Genomic DNA, 25,415 nt, shown 5'->3' with positions numbered 1-25,415 from the left:
TCCCGGATTCATAGAAAAATAGATCGTTATCCACTATATCGAAGGAAGAGATCATTTTTTTTTAATGTTTAGAAAGTCAGTGAGATGTACGCCTGAATCTTGACCTTATTAGCTGCGGGGAATAGAGACGTACGAGCTGCTTACCACCAAGAAAGCGCGCATGCATCTAGGCTTTTGAATGAAGGGTCTATCGCTGTGGCGAGCATTTCTATCTCCACGGTGTTGCAAAGCAAATTTCGTTATTGCTAAGAAAGCTTGCTTCGCGAGTTGTATGGACAACGTGCGAAGTTAGTTGGGTACTCATTGCATCCAGAGATCTCCAGCGCGTCGCTCAGCTCATCGGTACACCTGACGCAGGTCTGGAGCCTAGCGAGTCTGACGGAAGTCGCGTGCGACTGGAGGTGCCCTGCACGCGCGGCTCGTTCTTCTCCATGGACAACTCGCCCTACAGCATCTGCCTGGTGCTAACCGAGAAGAACAGCGTCACGGTCAAGGTGATGCTGCCGCCGTGCGCCGCGGTCGGCCTCTGGCGCCTGGAGGTCGAGACAAGGCTGCGCGGTTCCGGGGACCCGGCCGACAAGTGCCTCTTCAACGTCAAGGAGACCTTCTACGTGCTGTTCAACCCATGGTGTCCAGGTTAGTACAGAATTCTAGTGTGCACCAAAATTAACGCAACAAATCGTAACGCGGCATTTAGACGAAGCGTGTTCAACGTGCCAAGCAGCAGAAATAAATGAGAGAATGAAAGGCAAGAAAGTGCACGAGATAAGAAGAACGACCACGTGCATTACTGTGTGTCTGCTTTTTTGTCAGAGTTTATACAACAACAATACCTAACTTTCTATCGGAAAGGTGATTCACTGTCCGTTCGCCAGCTGCACTTTCTCAGTATGAATCTGCTTGGAGAAACGACATAAATGTAGACCCATGAATACATGGAGGAAAATGGCTTGTTCATTCTTGCCCGCTTTGAGGCAAGGAAAGCAACATGCCGGCATCGTTTATAAACTGTGCTGCAAAATTAAACCTGAAGACAACCGCACCGCGAATCTGTCTGACCACATCTATCTGATCAAACTTCGATAATCCACCGAAGCATTTTGCCCCTTGTGGAAATTAAGATAAACTTATTTCAGATCAGTCAAACCTGTGCCACTGTTTGCTTTTCAGAGGACCTCGTCTACATGCCACAGGAAGACCTTTTGAAAGAATACATCTTCAATGAGACAGGAAAACTATACCAAGGCAATTACGACTACCCCACCGGAAAGCGCTGGTTCTTTGGACAGGTACAAAAGAAAAAAGTTTTCTCCAAATCAATACAACAGGTATTTCCCACTCATAATACGTGCATCCCGTGTTACAGTTCACCGATGTCGTCTTGCCTACGTGCAACTACCTTTTCGAGCTCGGAAACGTGAGCGTCAGTGACCGAAGTTCACCCATCAAAGTCGCCAGAGCACTCGCCGCACTGGTAACACTCATCTCGCTTCCATTATTCTGAATATGAGCGAAAGTTTTTATTGAATGTTATGGTTTCCTTACCGGGCAAGGCTCACTGTCCCAGCCAGAATAGTGTAAGCTTCATGCTAAACCTATGACTAAAATACAATGAAAACTCACTCCATGAAAGATAACGATACAATATTTGAAACTATTGAAATTGCGGTGCAATTGGCAACCCAGATAAAAAGGTAATTAGATTCTCTGTTGCACTATTGCAAACGATGCCGACATTAAATATTTACACTGATTAAATTACAGCTATATACCTCAGCACCGGTTCAGTACGTAGGATACGCAATCCATCCGGACGTCGTGTATTCCAGTGTTCGTTTCGCTCAGTATTTCAACAAAAGAAAAGGTTGTAAAAAGCGTTGTGCGTTAAGAATGTTCACCAAGTTCAGTCGTATGAGACCTAATCATAACTACCAATGCTAGTCCTTCTTTAAAAGACTTGTAGCAGCATCGCCGACAATGAGAAAGACAACGGCAGCCGGTCGGAGAAACGAGGCGTCTGCGCGAGACTCGAAGTGACGAGCGCCCCATGCCGAGCGTTTTTGGGCAGTCAGGTCCGCCGAGGCATCACGACGACTGGACTGTCAGCCGTGGCCTCCCATTCAGCAAAAGATACTTATTGTTACTGTGGCTCGGTGTCATCGCTAACTTCACACGCCACAGACTATTCCGCAGCAATCTCTGATTACCATGCTGGAATGTTTAGCCGTCAGTACAAGTAATATAAGAGATAAGGGCAGGATATTCCCAAACGCTTAAGTGTTGCCTGCCGTTGGTTTTCACGTGGCTATCGTATCGTTATCATATTGATTGCTATCTCGGCCACCTCTGTAAGCAGGGCCCTTGTTGAACACCCTGCTAAGTCAATGTCGCCCAATGCTGGGCAGATACTGTCCAATGTCGTGCCAGTGTAGTCCCAGAAAGGGCCTACATGCACCGAGTTTTCTGTGCTCCTAGGGATCACGAGTGGCAAGTACTGGCACACCGGCCGAATAACGAAACCGTCTTGGATATTCTAATCTAGAGCACACAGCTAACCTTTTTCTGTAAATCTTACAGGTCGACTCGAAGGACGAAAACGGCATCCTGGTCGGTTCTTGGGACAACAACTACGGCGACGGTGTATCTCCGACCGCTTGGACGTCAAGTGTCACCATCCTTGAGCAGTACATGCACACCGGCGGTGCCCCCGTGAAGTATGGCCAATGCTGGGTCTACTCCGGACTGGTAACGACACGTATGTATGGGCGAAGCGAATCGCTCAAGAACGAGGATGGACAACCATCAGCACTGCTGACAGCTTCACATAACGCTGCAAGCTATCTCATCATTACCGTCCTCGTTCATAGCTGAGACGTCATCACACAACTAATTCCTTTCTCAATTTTATTGGACAGTTAAGGAAGAACGGACCAGTTGTCAAGGAAGCAAAGTCACATTGTCTATTCACTGCATATCATTAACGTGAAATTAAGAAAGGGGAGACCGTGTTACTTAAATGTACAGGCACACGTCCAATTAGGTTCAGAAAATGCCGATTAGTATTCCATTAAACAAGTTGGAAAAGTATTCCCTCTACCCCCTTACATCATTTTTTTTTTTTTGCTACACGTGCGCGGCAAACTAAGAAGCAATTACGGCTAACCTTGTCATATGTGCTTTCCATAATCAACGTGTATTCATCTAATTAGCCATCGTGAACAGTGCAGAAACCATAAAGTGCCATTTTCAAGGTGCGTAGTATGCTTAATGACATGTTTTGATAACAGTGTCTCTGAGAGATGGAAGCCTAGAGTTTTTCGTATCGGTCACCATTCTCGACATCAGTGTGCAGAGCTCTCGGAATCCCCTGCCGGTCCATCACAAACTTCTCCTCGGCGCACGACACGGACGGCAACCTGCTCATTGAGCGCTTCTTCGACGAAAATGACAACATCCTTGCTGGGAAAAGTGAGGATTCTATCTGGTAAGGATGCTTGGAGGCGGCGAAATTTAGAAGTTCGGGTACAAAAATCCGTGAAAATTCGAATAGCTCAGCGAAATTGTCCAGCAGGCTACCATTGTTGCTTGTTGCGCTCAAATGAATTCTCGCATTTCATTTCGCTGACGCTGCACACTGATAAGCATTGTACGGTCTCCCCTCTGAAGGAACTTCCACCTGTGGAACGAGCTGTGGATGATGCGTCCCGACCTTCCCGGAGACTATGGTGGCTGGCAGGTGATCGACGCTACACCGCAGACCATCAGCGATGGTACGAATCTATCATATCTAAGCATTAATTTTGTTGTAGGCGTCGTATAGCAGAAATGCTACGAATCATGGTTACGCGACTTGTTTTTTATCTTTAACTTTTTAGCGTACACGCAGAATATTTTTCTTTTCTGACTGCAATACATGTAAGTTACGACATCTAAATTCAGTAGTTGGCGTCACGTTGGTTATACTTGCTGTCTACTTTATTGCAAAATAACAGGTGAACTCTGAGACATTCCTAAAATATGTCGATACAGTTGCCATGTGAAAGAAAATTGCAGATAAAACGCACACAGGGCACCGAAAACCATCAGAACCATCAGCGTGCGAAATACGGGACACAAGGATGGTCACAAGCTTCAACATCTTTCCGAACGCGCTTCGCCAGATGGCCTTAAAAAATGCACTTCTGAACTTTGCATTAACGTTGCCTGAATATGGTCCCAGTTACGCATAAGTTCTTTAGAGCCGATCTGTTACCTTCTCGGGTACTTTCACCTTTACACAGGACTTTTCCGCGTGGGACCGTGCCCTGTCTCAGCGATCTACAATGGACACCTTGAACTGGATTACGACACCCGCTTTGTCTACGCTGAAGTCAACGCCGACCTGGTGAGCTGGAAACGAGACAAGGCCACCGGACAGTTCAAGCAGTCAACGGTCAGGAACTACAATGAGGCTGAAGCGTAAGTGCGCTTGCTTGCGTCCTGTGCACCTGCGACCTTGTCACAATATAGAAATGACAAAAAAAGTCAATTAGAAAATACTTAATGATGGAAATCGCAGAATTAATTATGTCGTATGCGCAAGAGCCTATTCTAAAGTTAAACTGTATAGGACTTAACTGTAGGCGGATCTATGTAGCTTTCTACAGATAAGTGAAGTGTGTTTGTATATGTGTTGTCGCCAGCGCTCACAAGTTCCTGAAGTTTAATTTTGTGAAGACAGTCCTAACTAAAGTTTCCGAATCTTTTGCATCCTATGCTCGATAAATGTAGATAGGAAGCTTCTAGTGATCGCTTATTGCATTGCTCAGCAGGAAACGACGCCCTTCGTTTGGGAACAGCTCGCATTTACCCTCCGCGCTCACTTAGTGGCTTAGCGTCATCCTGCTGAGCACAACGCCGCGTGTACGATTCCCGGCCTCGGCGACCACTTTGCTATGGGACGAAAAGGAAAAACGCTAGTGTCTCGAACTTTCTGCGCGTGCGTTGTAGTATTAACGTTTCGGAGCCCTCCACTACCTCTTCCCTCATCGCAGTACACTCCTTCTTCACTTTCAGGACTTTATTTATACACTTTATTTTCGCATTTCTCACCGATGTTTATGAGAGCTTCCTGTTGTAAGGTCTTCCTTAGTTAACAGCTGTTGTCCTCATGAAGTTTAGGCAAATCCGTGTACTACCCATCATTCCCATGGTGGTTCAACGATCGCAGCGCCAGAGTTCCCTCTGTGTAATTGTAGGAAACTCTATGCCTCACACGGCTGCAGTGGCCTGGACGTACTTACACTTTCCGTACATTAAACCACCACTAAGCTCACAGTCCATCGCACCTCCGGCTGCTCAAGTCACAAACGCTCAGAACATGTTAACTGCATGTTGACAGCGTCGTCGTTAAACTTGTTCCTCCCTTTTTTTTTTTTTTTGAGCAGCGCGGGAATGCTCATTTACACGAAGAAGATTGGAGAGATGACTGAGCACACGGCGGAGGATGCGGAAGACCTGACCAAGCTGTACAAGGGTGTCAAAGGTAAAGCGATGAACTGGCGTTGCAGCCCCATCGCCACGAAATAAATTCCCTTGCGCACTTTTTCTCTCTCTTTCTATCGCTTTATTGAATTTCAGAGCTCTTTATGTCACCTTCGTTTCCTTACATTCCTGATCCCGGCACAGGGCATACGGCTGGTTTTACGCTTGTTAAGCTCTTTGTCTTTCTCTTTCTTCAAAAAAGCACGAGAGAAAAGCCACCATTAACCCTTCTTTCACAAAAAGTAACAGGCTTGTTGACTTAGCTTCCGTTTTACTGTAAGGTATCTGGCATCTTTATTGGTGTCGCAGTGACTGCGATGGGCATACTGGCGAATTTATTAGCATAGCATGTTGTACTGTGTAGCGAAACCACAGCACACGGGACGAATGAAAAGAAAAAAAGCCACGTGCCATTGTCTCGCATGTTCTCATTACGCTTAGAGCAAAAAACAAGAAAGAAAGCGCGACAACATCTTAGGTACTGACGCTGCGTGCTTGCCTTGACTTCAACAGCACATTACTGAATCCTCGGGAGAATAAACTAGCTCGCTGAGAGCGCAATCTTACACATACAAAGACATTTCTTGACATGCAAAATGGCAATCAGGAAAAATAAAGAAATTGCCGCTAAGAACCATACTGAGGAACGTGAGGCTTGCTGTCGCCAAATGAGAGTAGATGAGAGAGAGAGAGCGTGTGTGACAAAGAAAGGGGGCGAGAAATGCTAACCTTAATAAAAAAACTGGGGATACTAGCTGATCTAAGGTAAGGTGAGCTACTGCAGGGGAAGGTTAGAATGTCGAGCCGAGAGCTGCACCGCAGCGCTCAGTACTGCACTAATCATTGGTAACCGAAGAGGCTTGAATCGTGCGAGATGCACCGGAAGCATGATGCTATGTTCTTTCTTCTTCAATGATATATTCATAACATTATCTTGAAGCACCGACGCCTGTTCAGTGATGCTGTTTCCTAGGGCAAGATATGTACATTTATAGGGCAGAAAACGAACGGGAAGATGCAGCTTTTATATCTGCCACGAGAAACGAGTGGAGTTGTGTATTGCGGGCCGCCGCTGTGGCTCATCGATTACGGTGCTCGGTTGCTGTCGCTAAAGACGCGGTTTCGATGCCGGCCGCACCGGTCGCATTTCGATGGAGCCGAAACGCTAGAGGCCCTTGTACTGTGCGATGTCAGTGCTCGTTAAAGAACCCCAGGCGGTCGAAATTATACGGAGCACTACACTACGGCGCCTCTCATAGCCGGAGTTGTTCTGGGACGTTAAACCCCTGAAACCAACCTACGTATTGAGTTTATAATAAAAGTATGTAAGCTCACGTGCGAAGAGAAGAAAGAAGCCAGGCCGAGCTATTGAAAGCAATAAGGCGTGGCAGCGAATTAACGTGAAGCAGTCTCACATCTTTCCGGTGGGGTTTGCCCAAACTTCTACCAAAATCACTGTAAAACTTTCAACAAATGTTTGGAAAGCTTTAACACTATTTTCATAATATGCGCGCATATGACTTTTGAGGTGTGTACTGACTTTCTTCTTGCTGTAGTTTCATTACCCATTACCTCTAGCTCCCTTAATTCTCGTTCATTCAAAACTCTTGTCCCTGAGGAGTAGGGGAGACTTGAGAATGATTTGGTTTTCATTTGCCAGTATGGTTTTCCTCTCTTCTTGACCTCTAGGCATATTCCATGTTAGATGCAAAATACCAGTAATAATACTCGGCTACATGACAATCACCTGCCTGCAGTGAAGCCCAACAAGTCGGTGATGGGCCTGTCGGGCGCACCAGCTCCGGAAGACGTCGAGATGAAGATGGAGGAGATCTCGTCGGTGCTGGCAGGTCAGCCGGTCCGGCTGGCCGTCACGTGTACGAACCAGTCGAAGACGCCCCGCAAGGTCACGCTCACGCTCTCCGCCCACTCAGTCTTCTACACCGGCGGCGAGTACAAGATGCTCAAGAAGCAGAGCTTCAACGTCGAGGTGCCGCCCGGAAAGAGTAAGACATCACACTTTACGAGCGCTAAAGCTTAGCCCATAGAGCAAGACAGAAACCCCTTTGAAACATGACTGAGTTCGGTTCCATTCATCAGATATATGTTGCTCTGCCTCCTCATACTGTCTTGCGTTGATCTGACAAGTACAGCAAACAGACACTGACATGAGTAAATAACGCCGACTCTCAGTTCTAAGCCGTGTCGTACGATGTTCCTTTAACAGAACCTGAACTTTCGGGCACGAAACATGACGCATGACAGAACGCAGCATAATCGAAATCAAACGTACATTAACACTTCACAAGGCAATAAGAGCTAGTGAAAAAGGAACAAATGAACCGAAAAAACCGAGAGCTGCGCTTGCCTGAACACGCCTAGGTCAAAGTTGTACCTTACTCGACCTGCTATGCACCAGCAATCGATCCGCATTTTTATTTCACTACTTGAATTTAATTTTCGCGTTGTTCTCTAGTATTCTCACGTAAATTTAATAGAGTGTTTGTCTTTAGAGGCTTATCACACACACATGCACCTTCTCTATTTATTCCTTCCCATCTACCTGTCTGTGTCTGCCTTTTTTTTTTCTTCTTTTTACTTTGTGGCATTGTAGCCGACGCTCCTTATGGCAGTTGCAAGTAAACTCTTAGACTGATTTCTGCGACTGCTTTCTATTCGTTCAGAAAAACAAGAAAATACTATTAACAATAAAGCATGCCTCAAAGTGCCTAGGTATTTAAACCAAACAGAGATAGCAGTATAGGTCCACAGCCATGCATCTCTGCGAGATATTCGTAGGACTGACGGAAGATCCAAACACTAATCACCACACCCTTACCGTACGATTAACCGCATTATAAAAGAACGTAAGACACACTATTGCTTGATAAGTAATCACGATGCTGGTATCTCGATACGTTCCAACGCACGTATTTGGCTACGTGGACGAGGCCATACTGAAACAACGCACCCTGTGCAGCCGAAACTGTATGCCTGACTGTGACTGCCGACGAATACCAACTCAAGCTGGCCCCACAGAATGTCGTCAAACTGTTCGCCCACGGCAGCTACGAGGGCAGCGGCCACGGCACTTGGTACCGCCAAACTAGGATCACCATCGGAAACCCAACCATCGATGTGCAGGTGAGCTTACTACAAGGTCATGTTCGTTGTTTGTTCGTTTTTTTTTTGTTTTTCTTTTCCCAAAGAATTTGGGCTAATTCACTCCTAGATTTACTCAGGAGCAAATCTATCATTTTTATGACACGTTCCCCGTCCGATAGTAACTTGCATTGCAGTGTTCGTCATCACTGTTAAATTTTTGTGCTTCTCTACTGAAGGTACACGGACCGGTGAGCGTATCCAGGCCTATGGAATACTGCCTCTCCTTTGACAACCCTCTCAGCGTACCCCTGACCGGCTGCAGTCTGACCCTAGACATCCCTGGAATGCAACAATCCCACGTTGTGCCTGTGGCGTGAGTACATCGGTCATTGCCAAAAATGTCTCATTCATATTGTTTCTTCTTTTACTTCATGATTGTGCGCGCTTTCTTCCCCCCGTGGGATAGTAAAAAACAGTAACGTTAAAGACTCGGCGAGAACGGCTGATCGTTCGGCGAACTCTGAAAAAATCCTTGGCGCTCTTATTTAAGGATAATTACAGTGGCGATGCCGCCAGCCACGCTAAAAGAAAATGAAGCGATGACCGCTGCTGCTGTGAACCAGCCAGATTGCGCACTGCGTCCTCGAATTTATTATTCAGAACCTGCAGTAACAAACGACAATCATGCACCACAGAGTGGCAGATTTTTGTAATGGCAGCACTGTGTTCTATATATTGTAATGTGAATCAAGAATCCGCGATTCGTTCAACAGCAAAGATCGTAACGAATTGATATGGGGATGTGAAAATGAGTTCGAATGCCTCATCATAAATACGACATTCACGAACACTGACAGGAGAGCAGCGGAAACACGGAATATGGGGGGAAAACAGCAATACAACATTATGCACGATCTCAAAAGAAAATACATACACCCAGACATGTAACGTACCGATGTTGTAAACTGCGCAGAAGTTTTCTTTTTTTCTTCTTTCTTTTTTTTTTTGGGGGGGGGGGGGGGTTGTGGGATATTTTAAGACTGATGCCGCAGTTTATTTTTTCTATGATATTTTCTTGGAGAATTTGTATTGTTGACTAGATTGCTAAACTTTTTGTCATTATAAGCTTCACTTGCATTGTATTGCGCTTACAAACGTCAGAGAAAAGGAGCTGCTGATACAGCCTTCAGGGACCAACATCTCAGATAATATTTGACCAACTTAGTTTTACAAAACGCTGTTTGTATGAACGTGTGGTAAACGGCTACGTCAATAGGACAATTATGCCCTCAATGATGCATTTTTCCAGAGCACTCCGCACGGACAACGAGTGGCCAACGGCAAATGCGACGGCAGCTTGCGATACTTGTGAAATCAAAAGCACTTTCGTGGCATTTAGTGGCGTCAGTTGTTAGGCCTGGTAGATTGTATGACATGGATAATCCTAATAATGACGAAAAAAAAAGGTGACTCATATGTTGTCATCATAAAGATATGAACGCAAATGAAATCCGATTTTACCTTTTGTGTTTCGCTTTGATGACTGAGAGCTGAACACGGGGTGAAGCACCTTTGCCGCGCCTTTTTGTACCGCTGTAGTGATACGCAAGTCACGAAAAGCCCACAACACAACATACAACAGTAACCGTGTGTACGTGAACCGTGAAGATCTCAACTGCGTTCTGCGCAGGAGCCTTATGAAGCCCCGCCGTTTTATAGCGTAGGCATGGACATTACGTTGCCCTATGCTAATATGTTAAACACAAACGATTCTCCCACTTTACCTAGCCCGTACGAATATCTCGAAGTAATTGCGAAGAATCCGATAAGTCAATCAACCACTCACTTAAGTATATCATTACTTTACCGGCGCAAAGCAGGAAAATGCACCAATATTCACGAGGTGCTTGAACTGACGGCTGCACTGTTGTTCTTGCTTCCAGGGACGTACCTGCGAAGGGGAAGTTCGAGTACAAGAGCAGAATCATTCCGAAACGTCCTGGCGAAAAGTCTATCCTGGCTGTGTTCAACAGCAAGGAGCTCACCGACATCCGCGGGAACAAGGTAGTCGTCGTGAAGTAAGCTCTTGCCAGCTACAACACCACCTGACAAAAACGGCAATATCGGCGCAACAAGTGGCCTGTCTTTATTTTCAATACGTTAGACTTAGTACACGTCAATAAAAGATCCTGGGAGCATCGAATTCGTTGCCTTGAGGTATATATTTCATTAGTAATGGCTTGGGCACAATACACAATACATTTCAACGTCTACCATGTGATTAATCCAAACTTTCAACGGAGAATTTGCGTCATTAAGGAGCTGTAAGATATTCTGTAAGCTGATCAGTCGTAAAAAAACACACATCCTTGAAAAAGGCGTGGCAGTCGAACATCGCAAGAAAAGTCTCGTCGTCTTAGTGAGAAATGTTGCAAACGCTGCAAAAATCTGTAACTTCGCGGTCATAATTAGAACGACAACGTCTGTAATAAAAAAAAGGCAGGCATTCCGTTATAAAATAAGTGGACATGGGTGCATATGCTAACGCTTGGAATTTTCCCCGTCATGAGTTTCACGTCACGTGTTTCCCCCGTTATTATTTAAATGGAATAAAATTCCTTCTTGTTACGTACCGTGCGAACGCACGAACGAAATCACCCTCCATCACACAAACGAGCGACTAAGTACAATTGAAAAGATACCTCAGGACAAATAAAAACGTCGCCGGAAGTGACGCTAGACTACAACACCAGGACGAGGAATGAAGTGGCTTAGTAATATGTTCGAATTGGATAATACAGTTGTTTTTTATTTTTACATAGAAAGCCAAACTGCGCAGTAAATCGGTGCAGCACTTACAAAAGTTTGGAAGCGATGTCCTAGAATGGATGCCTTGACAACGCACCACACCACCTAATATTATTCAGAAATATTTTCGCTATCATATTAACCTTTCAACTTTTTCTCTCGAATTTATAACCATGCACTTTTGCATGTTCTTATCTTTCTGGCCGCGGTTTATTTCCCAGAAAACTCGTCATTTTTCTTCGCTCTGTTCAGGCGATTGGGAGGAGGACAGCGTTTCCGGTAGTTTTCATGTCCCTCCTCACTGAGTTTACTGTGAATCACTTTTTTTTAACGTGGTCGACGCTTCAGGTACTATCTGCAGGATTCTGCGTTCGCCACTCCATCAAAACACATTCTGTGTACTTTTTTTACTTTTTTTAGGTGGTCGTGATTCTACTTTCACCACATCGCCTTCCAAATTGTTAGCTTGGAGCGGCCTCTACTATTAAACATTTCACCCATAAAACTCGCACTTTTTTCTGTCTCTTCAGGGTCAAACATTAATTCTGTTGAGAGCGCCCGTTTGCAGCTGTCAACTTCGCCACCCTTGTGGTGTTTTCATTGCAGTCCCACTCTCGTGATCTGCGCTTAATTTTTCCAGGAACACTTCGTTACCATGTTGTCGACACAAGTTCCTCTTTACTCTATAAACGCTCACCAGGGACCTACACCGCTTGCGTCTTAATATATTCCCGAGTTCCATTGGTTATACGCGTTTCGAACACCTCGCAACTCATACCCTTTTCCCATACACACACAAACATTCACTCGTCAAGTGGTTCAACGTTGCGTCTCGACGTTTAAACAGAATTTACTGGTACACGTACGTAAATATCGTATTTTCCGTTCCGAGCTCCAATAAATGAAGGTGTCACGATCTCCATAGTAGACGTTCCCTGACAGATCACGTGTACAATTTCTCATTTGGCCACGACGAACGAAGTTATCAACCAGTCTTTTTCCTGTAGTACGTGTTTTATATTTGCGCTTATCTGATTCGCAATTTCGTTTTGAAGGCTCGTATCAAAATGTCGTTCATAAAAGGAACGTCTTCAAGATCACGACTCGGTTCTCCGCATGACAATTCTTTCAGCAACTTTTTAGAGGGAGGCGAATGCCGCTTTCTTATTCGCTCTCTCTTTTTTTTAATTCAGTTATTCTGCAAACGCAAGAACACTGAGCCTGCGAAAATAAAATGGTGAGTTTATTTAACGAGTTTCATGCTTCAGTTTGGATTGGAATAATTTGGTTTGCACCCCAAGTGATGAAAAACCGCACGAAGCAGCATTTAGCGAGTGGCCAAGAAGTCCTTGCTTTATTTTTATTTATTTACTTATTTGTGCTCTGTAAATTCAAGCTGCTCTACGACATAGCACGTATACCACTGACACTGCCGAGCAAACTGCAATAGACAGCAGTCTGATCACTCAAGACATGTGTACAGGCACCGTCAGGCGCACAAAACTGGCTGCTGCAGCGCGTACGCAGCGCTAAAATTCACGCGCTCTGGTGTATGGATCAGCGTAAAATACGCAAAGAAGCGACCACTTACTTTGACAGGCGTTTTCAAGCAGAAGATATATAAAACGCTGTCTCGGAATTTGTTGAATCGATTGGAATCTTGCTTCTTCTAAAAAAATGCCATCAACTCCCTTGCTTTAAGGATTGACCAGTTGTCGCTGCGGTCGACTATACGAGCCCTTCGAGAGTCTGTTCAGAGTTATGAATATTTTACTGCGTGCCTGTCAAACAAGTATGGTGCGGGAACATGCTTTCGTGACAGCGCATGAAATGTGCGTTCGTGAATTGTGAAGCATGCTTGTGTTTACGGCTTCGATACATCTTAATGACAGTCAGTCTGGCCCGCGCCGAGCCTGCGTTATTCAAAACCAAGGGTAACCCTAACCGCATGGTTTGGTCTCGAGCGAATGCAGGTTACGTGCTACCATACTTCATAGCACGTAGGCAAGTAACAAATCACGCAACAAGCACTGCATCTGATGAAGACAACGAATCTCTGGTCTACCTGGCGGCAAACAAAAAGTGATATTACAAACAAAAAAGAAGCAAAATGGCGCACTGCCTGGGTTTCTTTAACCGCCGTCGCCGCTATCGCAACAGCGCCCCCTTGAATGAATGCGAGAGGAGGAATGACCTACAAGATGGAATACCATCTTTACGTTCGTGACCAAGCAGATATGATAGGGAGGCGAAAGAAGCTCGTTGTACGGCACAGGATGATGAAACAACCTGTGAAAGAAAGATGCAAGGATTTCCGGCGAGATTCTAAAGATGCTAACTGTTGCTCAACCAGAGGCACCCTCAAGAGGGCGTCCTCACTCTCACACAGTTAGGTGATGGTGAGGTGCAGATCTAATTCGAATAATTGATGAGGGTGAGGCTGACAGTATAAACGGCAAATAAATTTGCAAACTAAGTTCGCGGAACACGTAAATGGGTTATATAATGTCGGAAATCTAAGGTAAGGTAATATTGGTAGCCTTTTCAACGGGAAGGTGGGGGAGGTCGGGCAAGTGGTTCCTCATCCGCAGCGGTGGGTTCGTAAAAATCACCGTGAAATCGGTCTTAGGGCACGTGCAAAACCGCTGTAGTGTCGTTTTTTTTTTTCTTCAGTTTGTTAGTATAGGAGACGACTCCGTCGGTCGTATTTAAAGGCGCAGCTGGAAATGACAGGTGACCACGCCTTCGGCTGTTAGCAAATGCGAGACACGGAAAATAAGCCGTAGACAAATCAATTCTGCTGGTGCCGACAAGAGCTTGACGCTCGGAAACAAACACTCGACCGACTTAGCTCGCTCGCACGCAATAAAGATCCAGCGCTGTTTATTTCTAACAGCGCGCAACTTTCAACGGGCAGTTATACTGAACGCGGAACACCCACTGCTTTGTTCGCAAAAGAAACAAAAGTGACAAACGAACAAACGAGGGTCGTAAACTGCTTAAGGGGAGAGAGAAAGGGAGCGTTGGAGTGACGGCGTTAAATATGCGACATCGGTCGTAGTTATTTATTGATGCGAGCGCCACCTGCGATCGGCGTGGGCAAATGAAAACGTAACGCATTCCCATAGCGGAGTGGCAAATAAGAAGCAGGACCGTTAATAGCGTTAAATAAAGCCCGTTGTCTCGTTAAATCTTCGGGCGCGTAACATGGTCTGGCCGCTGCCCTTTCTGCTTCACTGCACGAGCAGCTGTGCGAAGAAAGCGATGCGCAGTCGTCCTCTGCCCGAGGCGCGACTCTATTGGGCAGCGCCGTGCCGCCGATGGGATGTCTTACAATCTGCGGCCCAGAAAAACAGTTGCTGTCGCTTCGCGGGAAGACATGCGAGCGCCCAACGTGGAGCGCGTGACGCGCCACCTTTTGTGGAGCCGTCAAAGTGATCTACAGCCGCCTCGTCGTCTTCAATCAAGTGACGATTCATCGTCGGTGCGCGCAGGTTCAATAGAGGGCCGAAGAGATTCAATACGGCCAGACACCGATTGAGCGACACCCGCTCGCGAGAAGTAAAAAATCGTCTGCAGAAAATAACACTTTAAATAAAAAAAACAGGGGGAGACTCCCCCGCACCTCTCTGCTTCCCGATTTGATATGCTCTCGGAATGACGGGTAAAGAAAAGGGGCCAAAATAAACAAGCATCATTTCGATCAACACAAACCTGCGGAGCACCTGAACCGGCAGCTGCACGCCGCTGTCTCCGTGGAAACAAGAACCGCCGAAAGCGATGCATCCTCCCTTACCCGAGCGTATACCGGGTAAAATATATTTCGTTGAAACGACGACGCCTTCTGGGAATCCCGAATACGAGGCGACGTCGATAAACGATTGAAGGCTGCCAGATCGTCTCCGGCTGAGCGATCGCAAACGCTCCCTGTTCGAAAAGCCACTGGGAATGAAACCGTAACCGGAGCTGCGAAGCTTCGCCCGGACACTCGGCAGTGGCTGTGGGGCTCCGTGACAACACGTGGAGCACAAGGAGCACGGTCGGCTTTACGTCTCTGAGCCGACCTGGGCCGTGCAGACCATAGACGCTCAGCTGCAAGAACGTTCCGCGGCCGTCGAGGCCGCGTTGACGATGGCTTCGCGTTAGACATGCTGCAGCACCCGTCTGTCCTCGGTACTGTGTGTTCTAGCGACACTGTCCGGTGATGACCAGTGTGCCCAGCCATCTGGCCGCCGCGTTTGCCGGCCCATTGATTCTCCTATGGTGGTCGCTCGCCGAGATATCGGGTACGTATACGGTCACACGCTGAGCGTGTGCGTCGCTTCAACGTGCGAGTATGATCGGAGACTGCGGTCATCTCGTATGCACATGCTGGCCACCATCAAGGCACAATGTTCACAGTTGTATACCCTGTGCACTGTCCTCCATCGCTTAGTTTACAGTTGTAGCCAGACAGATTACACACTTGACATGCGACGAGCACCCAGGGTTTTTTTTTTAAGTATCTGGCGCAAATATCACACAACACCCTCAGTTTCGTAGCCTGATTCTGTGGCGAGGGGGCGCACAAGGTAATTTCAAGAACTGTTGCCGAAATGCGAGTTGTATACATCCATGATTTTATAGCGCATTCCCTTATACCCCACCAGTGATCACTTTAGCATGCAATACAGGCACTGCTGCTTCTCAGATCAACAGGTCTGTGCGAACCTCTTAAATTTACGCATCGAATTCCTCTACGCATTGATCGACCCACCCATGTGCATCGCCCCAACAGAGTGCCCCGTTAAGTTACCCACCCCGCATTTCCCCTGTCACCTTTACCCCTTCCATATAACATGGTTTTCCGCTTGATGCACTCCCGGTCGTACCAGTTGCGTGTGCGATGAGAAATCGTCCTATACAAGGAATGTGGCGGGAGCCAATGTTTCGACAAGAGGATTTGTCTTCGCCTCGACTAAGATAAGTCCTTTTGCCGAAACATCGGCTCCGGCGACATTCGCTCTTCAACGATTTCTCACCGCTTCAAACCTCGATCTTTCCCTGAAAATCTGGCTTGTTTGGCTGTTATGCGCGCACATATAAAAGTACGGTCGTTCGAACAGCGAGACGTTCTAATCGTATCGAGCACGCATATTTAAGTTTAAAAACTTGAACGACGCTTGAGCTTCGCTTTCAAAAGTAGAACGCGATAGCGCAATGGGACCGTGTTTTTATCGCCTTCCCAATCGCTAGCTTGGTTTCGCGTCTCGGTGGAGACCTAAACCGTGCCGCAAGGAAAGCCAAAGTGCAGACGCCCTCCGGCTCCCATATCTATGCATGCGGTGCGGCGAAACACGTCCACATGGCGGGGCGATGTCGTTTAAAAGCGCGCCCTGGGCCCTTCGTGCCATCTCGCGGGTGATAGTCCAGCCGCTGAAGAACCTCCGAGATGGGCCTGCCATGAACGCTAAATGGTGTATATAAATAGCTCGCCGTTAGTAAGCTAGAGGATATGGTGGCCGAGCGGCTAAACACATCGCGTCACGGAACGAGGGGTCGCAGGCTCGAATCACCGGTCCAATTCGAACCGAAGATTTTTTTATTCTGTCTTTATTTGCATCTATCTCGAATTTTTTCTCACAGACAACACTGATTTTTTCACTCACAAGCAACGACGCCGCCACCGACACCGGAATTTCTGCAAAACGAGCTCTTTAACGCTCTCGCGTTAAAATCCGGAAATAGACACCGCATAAACTTAATTTTCTATTGATAAAAGAAATGTATAAGGTAAAGGGTGAACACTGCTCATAGTATGGAAAATAATTATTGCTTATTTTTGCTAACGCGCAGGACTGTATTATATATAATACCAAGTCAGGCCAACTGCGCAACCTGCATAATTACAACTGTTCAACAGGTCGTCCCATTAAGTGCAATAATGACGGCCGCAGTAATGACAGATAGGATGTATACGAGATTAGGTGAACGCATCGACTCATAAAAGTATAGCCCCGCCACGGTGGTCTAGTGGTTATAGCGCTCGACTGCTGACCCGCAGGTCGCGGGATCGAATCCCGGCCGCGGCGGCTGCATTTTCGATGGAGGCGAAAATGTCTGAGGCCCGTGTACTTAGATTTAGGTGCACGTTAAAGAACCCCAGGTGGTCGAAATTCCCGGAGCCCTCCACTACGGTGTCTCTCATAATCATATCGTGCTTTTGGGACGTTAAACCCCAGTTATTATTATTATCATAAAAGTATACTAATCAGAGATTCAATATCGTTGTTGATATCAGTCAGAAAAGAAAGTCCAAAGCGCCAGCCGAGACACGAAGAGACGCAAACACGAAGTCGACCGAGAAAACATTTTTGCATAAATCGAATTTCCGAGCAACATAAGAATGCAGGACTTGTCGCTCAAACAGATGCGATCTATTGTGAACGAAGATTTACGGTTCCACACGCCATGTCAATTGGAAATGCACTCTCACAACAACATTCTGCGTGCGTAGCATCGCAGAAATGCGTACGCAAAAGGTATTCCCGCGCCTTCCACGGAACGAGCAGCAATCAGCTTTCCGCGCAGCTTGATCTATAGGCTTTCAGCGTTCGTGTGCTATGAAACGTGTTACGAAGGTGTTACGGGGTTGCGATTCTTTCGTTCGTCAAAATGCGCGCAGACACCCAACTGGCAAGAGACAACGCTAAATTCTGCTCTCCCGTCCAGATGAATACGTTACGGGATATGTGAAATAGAGTTCGGTGTTTAAAGGTGCCTATTCAGAGAGGCTGACATCACGACTGACACTCGCGACAGCTCCTTTGCAAGTGCAAAATGACAGCCTTCGCCCCCCCCCCCCCCCCGCCCTCATCCTCGTGCAGTTCCCAAATAAGCATCATAAAATTCTTGTTGACGCGATCTTTAGAGAGATAAATTATTGTTAATCTCGGTCCCCAAATCCACAAAGCATTTAGTTCGTTAAGTGCTGTTCGCTTTTGGCCGACCATCTTCGGTGATAATATGTTTAACATTGCAGTTGGCTGATGCACACTGTTAAAGAACTATTTTTTTTCTTCAACCAGGACCTGGGTGCGAATCCAGTACGGTTTTTTTTTTTCTTGAAAAAGATGTTCACCGTTGGCCGCTTACATTCAGTAATAACATGTGCCCCATTACCGCGTTATCCGCTGAATATAAATCGAGGATATCAGCATATTAGTCCACAAGCACCGCTTATAAACAGTCCTGGCTGGTTCATCTTCGTCTTCGATTTCTTCTTGCTAGTAGTAGTGAACTAAGTGGTCATATCATTTAAGCGCTGTTCTTCGCCGTAATTTCAGTCAGTTGCCGGAAAAATTGAAAGAGCAGCTGTATTTTACTTATGTCCGCAGTATACTTTATTACGGTTGTATTTGTTGGGATCCGCACACAGCTGTTCTCACGGAGAAAACTTGAAAGGGTGCAGAATAAGGCGGCAAGGTTTGTACTCAACAAATATAGTAGAACATTAAGCATGACGGAAAGTAAACGTAAATTATCGTGGCAGGCGCTACAAGACCGGCGGAAAAACAGGCTGAAATTTTCTCACGCTGTTTACCATTCCAAAACCGGCATTGAGCGAGCAAGATACATCAAGTTACCCACTTATGTGTCGTCGAGACGCGACCATGCACTGAAGGCCCGCGAGTTTCCTTTCAGAAGTGACGTCTTCACGTATTCTTTTTATTACGATAGCAATTATATGGACAGTCTCGGCTGATTCTTGCGTCGCCGTCGCCGCCGTCATGCACTGTATATATATATATATATATATATATATATATATATATATATATATATATATATATATATATATATATATATATATATATAAAAGCCACAAAGAAAGATAATTCAGAAAAACTGCGACGCGCGGAATCGAACGGGCGACCTCTCGCTTTCCACCGCACGGCGTTAGACGGTTACGCCACAAACAGTACCGTCTTTCAGCCTGCCAACGGCGAGCTATTTATATACACCATTTCCTTCAGCATGCTTTCTTAGTCACCACATAGTTGGCGCGATCGTTGCGCGCTTTAAAGATCGTCGCCCCGCTCCTGCGAACGCCGTTGCTCTTCGCCCTACAAGGCGTGGTCGCCTTCGTGCGCTTATCTCGAGGAAAGAAGAGGGCGGCCGGGGGGGGGGGGGGGGAGCGGGCGGTTGTATGTCTTGTGCTTTCCCCGCGATGTCCGCGCTGAAGTCACAGAGCGTACGAAGGTCACTTCGCTCGCTGCAGCGGCCACGTTTGCGAAAGGAGCGCGCTGTTCAAACAGAAATAAGTAACAACTGTGACAGTTGGCGTTCGTCCTGTGTGTGCCTGTTCATTCGTTTCGTGCATCCTGCCTTATGTTTGAGCAGTGCGCTTCAACTGTCGAGCTGTGACGCGTGATAGTTCGCGCTCGTCCTGTGTGCGTTCTTTTCGTGCGTCCTTTGGGCTCAAGCGACGTGCTGGAAATTTCGAGCTGCTTTCCGTTCTTCGCGTTACATTCCAATTTATTGCTATCGCATTCATTGCTTCGCCGTTGCGGCGAAACTGTGACTTTTTTTTTTCTTCACGAGCCGTAACAGAATGGAATGCTCTATAGCCGGACATTGTGAACATTTTGGACAACGATGTGTTTTACCGCGCTTTGTGTGTGTGATCATTTTGTTTCTTTCTGACTGTAACCTCCCTGCTGTAACGCCCACTGGGGCGATGCAGGTATGCAATGAATAAATAAATGAATAAATGCCAGAACACTGCACTTTTTTCTGCAAAAAGGTTCAGTAAATAACCCGCTCAGGAATGACATCTCCAACTTTTCATTCCGTTTCTTGGACGTTAAGCTACAGCGTCCCTATAGCTGCATCAGGTTAACAAGTGAAAACTTGACAGGCAGGTAGTTTTCATTGCATGTAGTTAGCTTAAACAGTGCTTCATGGTGGTACTGAAGATATGAGCTGTCACTTTCACGCCGTGCTCCCGCCTCCTATAAGGGCAGCTTACGTGGCCAGCGAGTTTTCATAGAAGACTTAATGTAACTAATCTGCTTTGAACAGGGGCGCAGCCAAGGGGGTGGGGGCGTTGGGGGTTTCACCCCCCCCCCCCCGAAAATTTTCAATTTTGCTTGCGGCGTATGTATACACGCACATATACAAATGCGCGCACGAACATATATAAAGTATGGTTGAACCCCCCCCCCCCCCCGCAAAACAATTTCTGCCTACGCCCCTGCTGCTTTCCTATCGTAATTTTTTACTGTTAGCAAAAAAGAGAAATGATTTCCAAGAGCAGCTTTCCTTATCTTCTCCCGCCATGTTAGCACTCTTCTTGAACGTCGCATAAAGGGCGGAGAGTCATATTTTCACATAGGCAGCATTTTAAGGAACTGCACGTTCCCTGTACACATTATTTGGAAACACATATATACTAGGAACACCCAAAAGGAAATTAATAATCAATAGCGCAACAACTGTTAGCCCACGTACGGTTAAATGTTCTGCGATTAATTAAAGTGTTTAGCGGTTCTAGAGAAAAGAGCCGGTGCTGTAGAAGTAAATACTGACATTATTCATGGACCCTCAGAGGCCGATTAGAAACACGTGAGTGCAGTGTATGTGGTGACGTGTGGCCGAGATGCCTCCTGTAGGTGGATCTCAAGATAGTCTCTCCCTGGCCGTGCAGCGCAAGGTGGAGGCGGCATCAACCTCAACCTCTTCCTCGAGGAGAACGCGCTCGAACACCACACGGAGCCTTTCAAGATACTCCGTGGCAACGCGCCTTCGCTCGTGGTCAGACGAGGGTTCGCCTTCAAACTCGGCGTCGGCGCTGTCGCATCGAACGTCGTCATCATCCTCACTCTAGGTAACCACACATGTCTGACTGATATATTGGCTTTCGAAAAGAAAAAAAAAAGAAAAACCAAGCACTTTACGCGTACAGGTGTTTGACTTCGAGACGAAACTTGGTCAACGCAGAAACTACGCGCTTGGATAGCATTTTTAGAGCTCCTCGTCGTAAGCACTGTAAGCCAATATAAAAGAGCACGTCATTTAGAAAGTGCGCTAGTAGTGACGTGAACTTTGTTACAGATGTTGACAGAAAATTAGTGGCCAGCTTTATGTCAACATATGCAACAGGTACACAAGCTCCTCTGCGAAGTAAGTTTCTTTTTGTCCCGGCTATCCAGTGTTAAAAGTACTAAAGTAACAGCTTTAATTTGAATGAAATCGATTTATTTATTTCATAAAATGTAAGCAGCAACGTATGTTATTCTCAGATGTAAGTACGGCTGCTCTTCACTATTCGTCAGTTTTTTTTTTTTTTAACGACCTTTTTCCTTACTGTTTCTAGACCACTTCGTACTTGTAGACAACTCATTCACTTGAGACCTCACTTTCTACAATCCTACGTGCAGAACAGTCGGTACGTCCTTAATTAGACAACCCGAAAAGGCTGATGTCCACTACCGCTTCCTCTTTTTCTGCTTATCACAAGGCTACCCGCCACGGTGGTCTAGTGGTTGTGGCACTCGACTGCTGACCCGAACGTCGCGGTATGGAATCTCGGCCCCGGCGGCCGCATTTTTGATGGAGGCGAAAATGCTTGAGGCCCGTGTACTTAGAGACAGGTGCACGTTAAAGAACCGCAAGTCATGTTTTTCTTTAAATCTTCTTTTGGGCCTAGTTGGTTCATAATCCTAGAAGTACATTTACAGTGCAAATGCAAAGACGCACCACAAAGAAAGAAACGACACACGCAAGCGACACACTACGAACGACACACTACGGCGTCCCTGATAATCATATCGTGGTATTGGGACGTTAAACCTCAACGATTATTATCACAACGTTTTCGTGCTCTATTGAAACGACACGATTTACCTCACACAAAAAAAGAAGGTAGAGCAGTGCCACATCAGTCTAACATTTCCAGTTTTTCGGTCGTTACTAATTGGAATCCAGTAGACATCACACAAAAGAAACCACACTACAGCACACAAGGAGAATATAACAAGAATTTTTGTGCCCTTTGGGGGCTGCCAGCTGTGTAAACTACAGATTGAAAAGCTTGAGTATTTAGCTTCCTTTCCTACACAATAGAATAATTTGTCATCATTGTCACAACCTGGAACATAAGGCACCGCTTAGCTATTCGAAGCCTCCAACGTACCTAAACTCTAACTTACTCCGCACAGCGCAGCTAAAACTCGCCTAAGCCAATGAGCAACTAAAGCTTGCTGACTGTTCAAGAGAAGAGATAAGGTCGCAACCATTTTGCACTAGCTATGTCCTTCCGCGACGCTTCCGTTCAATCAGCGTCATACAGATGGCAATGAGAAGAGGATCGTGATGCGGCCCTTGTTCTCATTTTTTGGTTGGCTGAGTCGATTCGCAGCTTTCGCTGCCCTTCATGGCGCTTATGATATGGTGACATCAGAGACCACGTGTGTTAGCTAGCGCGCGCGAAGCTGTCAGGTGGTCGGTATGACTCCGACATGGCCATGTTACTTCGTCTCGCGCAGGCGACAATCCGCAACACGGCGATGGCAGCCTGGTGCAGCTTCCGGTGCCCGGTGACCCGCAATCTGTGTCCACCTATCCAGCAGCCGGCCAGGCCCGATGGCTGCTGGCGCTTTTGCATCAGGAAGGCCCGATGCGCCTGCTTCGCCTCGAGATTCCCGTCACGGCCGGCGTAGGCCGCTGGATACTCACCATATCTGGCGACGGACAGCAGTTTCGGGCCAGAGAATCCATCTACATCCTTTTCAATCCCTGGCACAATGGTGAGTGCGCTTGCCGGTACACCTGGCACGAACTCTGCGCGCGCATGCGTCCACGTACAAGCGTGTATACACGCGAAACCCCGTGAAAACGCAGGAAGAGATGAAGTAAAACGCCGCAGCATGATGAGTGAAGGACTCATTCGTGAAAGCCTCGCGAAATAAATGTAACAGTGGCCACAGGCAAGGCACCGCTTGCCTGTGGCCACTGAATGGTGGCTACAGGCAAGCGTGGCGTGGCAAGCCACTGAGTGGTTTCAATATGATAACCACCATATTGAAAGGAACTTCTAAAGAGTGCAGCGAAAAAAAGGATTTACGACAAGCAGCTGGCAGGCACTTGTGGAGCAAAAGTGACCAATCCTAATTCAGCACGCATGAACGGTTTCTGTTTATTCCCGCTGACGCGTCCGTTCTGATCGTTATTCGCTATAAATCTTGGAATATTTGGAATAAAGCGAACAGAATATAACAGAGGAATTTAATTCGTTTGCACTGTAAGGTTCCAAGATAGAGCGTGGTGGAGGAAGCTCTTTTCAGCAACCCTTGACGTCTTGCCTCCGAAAGAACAGCTGCTACTGCTGCTGGGAGCTTTGGGTGGGTGGTCTGCTCCCCGTTGTCAGGGCAGAGGATAAGATGTTCGCGTATTTCTGACGAGCATGAGAACATGTGAGATTTGTCCTTCGATGTCACCATGATAAGGGTAACAGAAGTTGCCTTTGGTGAAAAAAAATTGAGTACTAAGCAACACGGTAACGCATGCAGGTGCTACGAGAGACAGGATGATGACGGATTAATTCTGACCACCTGGTGTTTTTTTTTTACATGCTACCAATGCTCCGTGTTCAAAGCTGTTGCATTCTGCCCCCCAAAAGGCATATGACTGCTACGGCCGAGGTTCGAACCCACGACACCGTGTACAGCCAAGAAACGCTACAGCTGAGGAGCTTGCAAAGTGTAGCTCCGGGCGATCGGAATTTTTGCGTGATAATAGCAGCACATGTATTCAATAGACCATTTGTGGTTTATATTACAACAAGCTGTTCCTTCGGCTGAGGTACGAACTACATGCTGACAAGGCTGCTACGGGGGCTAGCTGGTATGTTTTCATGTTTTATCCCGCTACCAAATATTGGCTATAGGACCACAGAGGGAAATAACATCAGTTGCTAGTTCGCGCGTCACCCAGCGTGTCTTTCGTTCCTGTGATCCTGGTCAGCACCTTGCAGCGCGTTATAAGACCAGGTACGAAATACAGATCAGCATGTTCAAAAAAGGCAGACGTTCAGGGGAAGAAGAAAGCTTGAAGATATGAAAAATTTGTGAACACGGGGTGTCGCTGGAGCCGACGTTTCGACAAGTGGACTTGTCTTCTTGAAGAACAGCGCAGCATTGCAAGGATAGTTGCAGCATTGAAGAAGACAAGTGCGCTTGTCGAAACGTCGGCTCCAGATGATCATGTTTTATTACTACCGCGGCCTTTAATGGTTGCTGTGCTTAGTATCCTTGAACAGCATACGGCGTCAGCCAGATGTGCACTGGAAGCTTGCTGTGCTCGTGGTCCTATACCACGTGATATGTAGCGTTGGTCACTTGACAGTACACATTGCAGGCATATTCGTTAGACATTCATCTTAATGTGATGTGCCGGGGTTAAAAAATCAGGCAGATAGCACGCATTGTGCGAATCACTTCAATGCGAAGCAGTCAATGAGCAGTAGCCATTGCCGTTCTTTTTTTTTCTTTTTATTATCTTTTTAAGACGAAAGTGTTTTATGCCGGGGTCCACCAAGTACATCCGTTACGGATATGACGTTCACAAAATAGACGCCAGCGGGTGAGAAAGAAAAAAAACCAAGAAAAAGATCCACCGCAGGGAATCGGACCCACGACGTTGCGGCCGCGACGGTAAGCGCCTGACGCTAAACCACCTAAGCTACATTGGCAGATGTAGGACACATCACGAACACGCCCTATATCTTTCCCACATTCTCTCTCGCACGGTGCTCTCTGTTGGCGGTGTTGGTAGGCGGGGCGGGGCGGGGCCGCCGTCTGTGAGAGGTGAAAAGAAGTAATGCACGATCGACGCTTGCTAGCGCTTACTCCGAGATTGCGCGCGATATCGGAGGTTATGGTTAAAGTGTCTCGGTACCAGCGAAGGACACTGGCCGCGATGGCGTCGCCGAGGCACCC

At 46.7% G+C, this 25,415-nt stretch overlaps 2 protein-coding genes across 2 annotated transcripts in view; both read left to right on the top strand.

Moving 5' to 3' along the window:
* The first annotated feature begins 357 nt into the window (after positions 1–357).
* LOC119377499 (hemocyte protein-glutamine gamma-glutamyltransferase) lies at positions 358–10,813 on the top strand. The gene is made up of 12 exons (XM_037646931.2): positions 358–636; positions 1,171–1,289; positions 1,367–1,474; positions 2,578–2,755; positions 3,346–3,484; positions 3,667–3,770; positions 4,281–4,458; positions 5,427–5,524; positions 7,281–7,529; positions 8,504–8,667; positions 8,865–9,001; positions 10,572–10,813. Exons 1-12 carry the CDS (start codon positions 432–434, stop codon positions 10,708–10,710), a joined length of 1,818 nt encoding a protein of 605 aa, XP_037502859.2. The 5' UTR covers positions 358–431; the 3' UTR covers positions 10,711–10,813.
* Positions 10,814–15,640: 4,827 nt separating this feature from the next.
* LOC119382314 (hemocyte protein-glutamine gamma-glutamyltransferase-like) overlaps positions 15,641–25,415 on the top strand; it is a 36,519-nt gene continuing 26,744 nt past the window's right edge. Inside the window, exons 1-3 of the mRNA XM_049412698.1 lie at positions 15,641–15,722; positions 21,125–21,304; positions 22,965–23,225. Of these exons, the coding sequence (XP_049268655.1) occupies positions 15,641–15,722; positions 21,125–21,304; positions 22,965–23,225 (523 nt within the window). The remainder of the gene's footprint in view (positions 15,723–21,124; positions 21,305–22,964; positions 23,226–25,415) is intronic.

Source organism: Rhipicephalus sanguineus, chromosome 1 (assembly GCF_013339695.2).
Source record: "Rhipicephalus sanguineus isolate Rsan-2018 chromosome 1, BIME_Rsan_1.4, whole genome shotgun sequence".
Lineage (NCBI taxonomy): Eukaryota > Metazoa > Arthropoda > Arachnida > Ixodida > Ixodidae > Rhipicephalus > Rhipicephalus sanguineus.
This window is presented reverse-complemented; position numbering and strand designations above follow the sequence as displayed.